The following is a 5,731-nucleotide window of genomic DNA, read 5'->3' on the forward strand; positions in this document are numbered from 1 at the left end:
GAACTCTGACCTTAGCTGAGGAGAGTGAGGCCTGCATTGGTGTAGATGTCGTTCTGACCTCCTGGACGGGTCGTTGATAAGAAACCCGGGAAAGTTGACCACTGTTCCATGTCTTGCCTTAGGAAGATCGATGACTTTGCTTGGATGTGTTGCTCTCAGATCTTTCAGCTTTTCAAACAAGTTTAACTCAAAATTTACCAGTTGATTTTTTCCAGTTGGGCCAGGTTGTTTTGGATAGATTTCACCCTTAATATCAAATGTCATTATTTTTGTCTGATTTTAAAACTTGATGACATGAATCGTTTAAGCATGACAAAAAAAAAAATCCAAATCAGGAGAATTCCTTAATGGGGCAAATACTTCTTCACAGCACTGTTTATTGACACAAATAAGCAATAATTCATTACACTTTGAAAAGCAAACTATTCACTTAAAGCCTTCATTATTCACAGTATTAGCCTAAAGCACTTATGTGACAAAAGTCATTGGTTTTTTAATTCAAATTTTTTAAAAATGTAGCTTTCAGAGTTGAAGCTTCCTGGCTTCAGGAATAAGACTCTGTCAAAAGTAAAACTGTGACAGCAAACAAATTAAAGATTAATTGAAACAGTTAAGGAGATTAAGAGCACAGAATGTCTGTAAGTATAACGGTCATTTTAAATCCAGCTTTCACAGTCCAGTAACCCACCAGTGAAGAGATCACAAAGGAGATTTAAAATGTATAAAACAAAAGAAAGGTGCCAAAATAACAGCAGGAATACTCCCATAAATAGGAATATGCCCCTGGAAACAAATATCAGAACCACAGTTTTTATTCAAAATACCCTGCAGGGTTGTGTTTTACTTTAGGACATAATGAATAGCAGCAAAAGAAAAAACAAAAAAATGAGTTTTTTTTCTGTTTGCCCTGCTTCTCTCTGAGCTGGTAATGATGGTAGTTTTATTCAGCCTCAGTGAGACGTTTGAAATACTGTCAGAGAAAAGTCCAGCTGTATTTTCTAAAGACATTTTCAGTAAATTAGAATATTTTTCTCGATGTGCCTCATTTTGTCAGATTAAAAGTAGCTTTTGAAAATACTAAACCTACTTTTCCTTGCTGTTTTTGCAGATATATTATTTTATCTGTCTGATGTAATATTTTAATTTTAAATGTCTTGTTTTCATTAGCTGCAAGTGGAAAATCATAATTAAACAGTTGTCTGAGTATAGTTAATCTGTATAATGTTTCACTTAAAGATGAAGTTCCTGAAATAAATGGGCTTTTATTCCAATTATTTGCAGTACTTCTGTATCCAGCAGTATACTGATATGTGGCTGTGCTTCTTTTAGGCTGCAACACGGCAAGACTTTCAGCAGAAAAGCAGAAGGCTGAGCGGATTCCAGGACATCTGCTTTTATCCTTTTGATGATTCAACATCTGCCCATTGTAGAACATGTTGGGTTGGGAGTTTGTTTTTTTTTTTTTTTTTAGAAATCTGTAAACTAAGGAATGAATCCACATTCTCTATGGAACACACATGGACACTGCTGTTTGGAGCAACCTATAAATGGACAACACTAAGCATGATCTCTACATGTGATTGTTAGTCCATGGCTGCCTGAGGCAACAGCTGGCCATCACCAGCAACTGAGCTTCACCGTCTCCATTTATCATGCAGTAATGGCAGCAGCCTGTTGGTCCACTGACAGGACGTCATCATCTTGAATGGTCCTTATCATTAGAGCACAAACTCCCTCCTTCCTCAAGCAGGCATGATAAAATTAAGAGGTAAAGGCTTTTCTATCTGACTGACCCAACGAGTTAAGGGTCTTGTTTAGGTATGATATGGTAATTATTTATCAGGCGTTTGCTGTCACAGAGGAAATGTGAAGCCTCCACTGGGCTAACACGCAAATTATACCTCGTCCCGAAAATGTCAGACTTCCTGTTCTTTGGTTTTATTTTTATTTAAAAGGTACCATATTTTCTGGACTGTAAGTTGCCCCGTAGTATATGGTTGACTTCGTCCATGTTGATGAAAGGTTCCAGTTGCTTTTTAATAAACTCATGGAACTGGTGGACTTTGGCTTGGTAGTCTGCTGGCAGGTTCTGACGCACGGATGTTTGTGCCGTAAATCAGGTGGTCAGAAACGACTCCGCCAATGTTCTGACGATCCATGCTACCTCGTCAGATTATCCTACCATAGGCGGTGAAGTGAAGTGCGGAGCGGAGACGCCTGGTGAGAGGAGGTTGTGTTCAATGGTGGCGGTTGCACCAAGAGGACTGGCCTGCAAAGTCATATGTTCATCTCTTGGCAACATTCAGGACATAGAGATGTAACTACACCATTCACAACACATTGTTGAAGCAACACACTCGTTCCTGCAGGTCTGGTCACCTTCCCTTCCTCACAGCTGGAAACTGTGTTGTTTAATCCTTGGTTCATCTCCGTCAGTATGATTTAACATTCAACGCATCAGTCAAAAAATACAAGAAGAGAAATAAAAGAGAAAAAGATCATACACAAGTCACACTAGGCTATAAGATGCAGAATCAGACAAATTATGAAAAAACCCCTTGCAATTAATAATTTGGGGGGAAAAATTGTAAATGTGAAAAAAAAAGTCAACCACCACCGAGGCTTTTAGGCAAGTTTGTTCAAACTACTAACAGCCATGTTACATAAGAGTCAGAAAAGCAACAGTTTGGGTATTCAGCTACAAAACAGTGCAAGGCTTCTTTTCTTTGAAGGGGTTCTCTGAGGTTGGGATGCCCATCAGCAGAGGGTCGTTCTTGGCATGCTCTCCACAGTAGCGCATCAGGTCTGATGAAGCCTTGGACACCTGCAAAAACATACCAATCAATCCACACCGCGTTATAAAAACATTCATACTGTGTCTTTTCATATTTTATTACATTTCAACTCTAAAGTTGCTTTTTGGGACATTATTTGACCGACCCAATACAAAGTAGAGCATAATGTGAAGTAGGGAGAAGAGGACATGAAATACAAACAAATCTTAAGCATTTCTGATTGCTATGTGTAGGAAAAAACAAAGACACGTGGTGTCCTAAGCGGATAGAGCAGATATGTGTGACTAATTCCCAACATAGACCCACTTTTATCCTGTCGATGCGAGCTTCTCTCCTGAGCTGCTGCACCGTCCGCCTGGCCTGCGCGACACTACTGGAGCTCGGCGTTTTGGAAGACATCTCCGCTTTCAGACGACAACTCTGCTCGAACCTGTAGTACAGAGAGATATACTTGTTAACTGGACATTAATTAGACAAGGCATACAGATGATATTTACATACATGGGGTAAGCCAACAAAGCCACGGCGGAATTAGGCTGTTTAAACATTGACAACATGATGTTCCTGGGGGGATTAAATAAGCAACAAAAGGTCAAACTGCTGAAAAACAAATGCAGCAGTGGCTCAAGGTGCTTTATTAGAAAGACAGTAAAAGCAGCAACTAGGCCAGCAAAGTATTATTTGATACTATAATCAGCGTTATCTTCTAGCAAACAACCTCATTTAGAAACCAAGGTCTTCTTCTTTGCATTGCTTGACAGCTATTTGCCATTCGTCCCATGTGCAGAGTGTCTGTTCAGCTAAGGTTACAATATCAGTCTCTGGTGTAAACTAGAGCAGCTTGTAAGAAACAACAGTAGACATGATGCTGAGAGTAGGAATCTGGTTTTGGTGAACAGGTTTATATAAAACAAATGAAAAGAAGTTGATTAGAAACAAAAAGTACCACATGTTTATTCTTCTGCAATAAAATAAGTGTTTCAGACAGAGAGAAACAGACAATTAATACATATAATAATAAAACACTGCATGGTCAGTACTTGTACAGTGGTTCATCAAGTCCAGACGACAGCAAATTCATTCACACACTGATGATTAAAAAGTCAGTGTCATAAATATGAGACGTAAAGCTGCTCTCATTTGTAGAAGCGGAATGGACTTTTTATCTCACTGCCTGCGCAACTTCTGAGAAATGACTGTTGACTTAATGTTGAATTGACTCAATATGCGTAGAAGCTCTGACCCAACCTAACAGACTCCTGTTTCACAATTCCCACTTCCAGGATGCAATGGTTTGTCTTTACCGGCTCATTACGTCACTGCCTGTACCGCTAGCAGGAGAGGCTGCACAGTTGCTTGATTCAACCTGTCATTCCGGCGAACTGCAGTGCAGAACCCAGAGCGGAAACAGAGTTTGAGCAAAAGTCTGATGTCTCGAGGCTGGAGGGCCTTACCTATCTGAAGGCCGAGCAACTGCTTCCTGGAACAAGTGAGACGATGCAAAGTTGTTCCTTTGCATTAACCTCTAAGGGAACAACTTTGAAGGCTAATGCAAGAGGAACAGAACAAAGTGTTTTTACTGCTACAGTGGGACATGGTGCACAGTTAAGCAATGGATTAGAAACCCACAGTGGCTCAGTTCTGATCACTTGAAGCTCTTGTTCTTGGAACAAATTAAGAAAACTGCGGGACGCAGCGTGGTGACATGTGTTGCTCGCTTTGTGCTCTGATGCCGGATGTGATGGAGGAGTTGGGGGGCCCGAGGGGGAGACCGGCTGAAATGCAAGTCAGATGAAACATGGGAAACTGCAGGGTCGACTACAGAGAGGAGACGAGACCACGCATCCCTCTAATCCCAACTCCTCTCCCCTCACCCACTGCCCTTCCGCTTCCTCCACAGGAAACTGGATCGCCAGTCACCCTGCAAAGCATAAATGATTAAATATGGGGTGGTGGCTTTAAAAATAGAAGCTTCCCACAGATGAGTTACCAGGGAAACAGAGAAATGAGTTCTGCTGCAGCTATAAATAGCGGGTAGTAGTTTTAAAGCCAGCCTTTAGGTCGAGCATCCCAGCATTTTAAAATCACAGGCAACGTTACACTTGCTCAAAGTGCACACACTCGCTCAGTGTGTTGTTGTGCGTTTTGCCTTCTTGACCTTTGGACTCATTGTTCCATGGCGTGCCTCTCGTGTCAACACAGCTGTAGGGTTTAAACACACAGCAGCAGCAGCAGCAGCTAGGCGTGAGCGGCTGCGAGAGGGAGAGCTGCGTCAGAGCAGGGCCGTGCATCCACACTGCGTGACGCCGGCTGCTAACACACACACTCACACACACACCAGAAAGTTCCACGACTAACAGAGGTGATCACTGTGGGATCACCTCTGACACTAATCCTTTTTTTTTCACAAGATGATGTGTACAAACAAATGTGCTCTGGAAAATTGATTAAGTCATCTGTGCGTCTATGCCCTCTATGTTTAGAAGGTAGAATAGCAAAGGATATTGATAAATATAGCAGCAGTAGCAGCAATGTTTTCCTGATGTTGTACGTTTGGAAACACCATCCTGCCTTGTTGAGACTTTTCCCCATTTCAAAAGGCTTCATTCAGAGAAACAAATCAGCAACATCCTGTTACAAAGCTCAGCAGAAAGTGTAAAAATCGATTGTAGTCTGCAAACTAGCTAGCTGGAAAGCCAGCTAGCTTAATTAGCCGCAACAGGTCTACAGCTAATTAGACTGGCTGTTATAGAACAGGAGCATATGTGCTGGACCACAGAGGTTACCTCCAGAGAAAATCTGGCAGCAATCGTCACTTTGCATCAAGTCAGTCTGTGTATGATGAAATTGTTGCTAAAAATATCCCATCTGAAAGATCAGTTTCAGATAATGAGAGTCCATCCATCCATCCATCCATCCATCCATCCATCCATCCA

At 41.5% G+C, this 5,731-nt stretch overlaps 1 protein-coding gene across 4 annotated transcripts in view; it reads right to left on the bottom strand.

The window, feature by feature from the left end:
• Positions 1–344: 344 nt before the first annotated feature.
• The window catches only part of gng12b (guanine nucleotide binding protein (G protein), gamma 12b), a 39,904-nt gene continuing 34,517 nt past the window's right edge, over positions 345–5,731 (bottom strand). For all 4 annotated transcript variants that reach the window (XM_008407779.2, XM_008407781.2, XM_008407780.2 and 1 more), the window contains 2 exons: positions 3,102–3,225; positions 345–2,824 (listed from right to left, as the gene is read on the bottom strand). In XM_008407779.2, the coding sequence (XP_008406001.1) occupies positions 2,699–2,824; positions 3,102–3,194 (219 nt within the window). In that variant the 5' untranslated portion in view covers positions 3,195–3,225 and the 3' untranslated portion in view covers positions 345–2,698. The remainder of the gene's footprint in view (positions 2,825–3,101; positions 3,226–5,731) is intronic.

Source organism: Poecilia reticulata, linkage group LG4 (genome assembly GCF_000633615.1).
Source record: "Poecilia reticulata strain Guanapo linkage group LG4, Guppy_female_1.0+MT, whole genome shotgun sequence".
Taxonomy (NCBI): domain Eukaryota; kingdom Metazoa; phylum Chordata; class Actinopteri; order Cyprinodontiformes; family Poeciliidae; genus Poecilia; species Poecilia reticulata.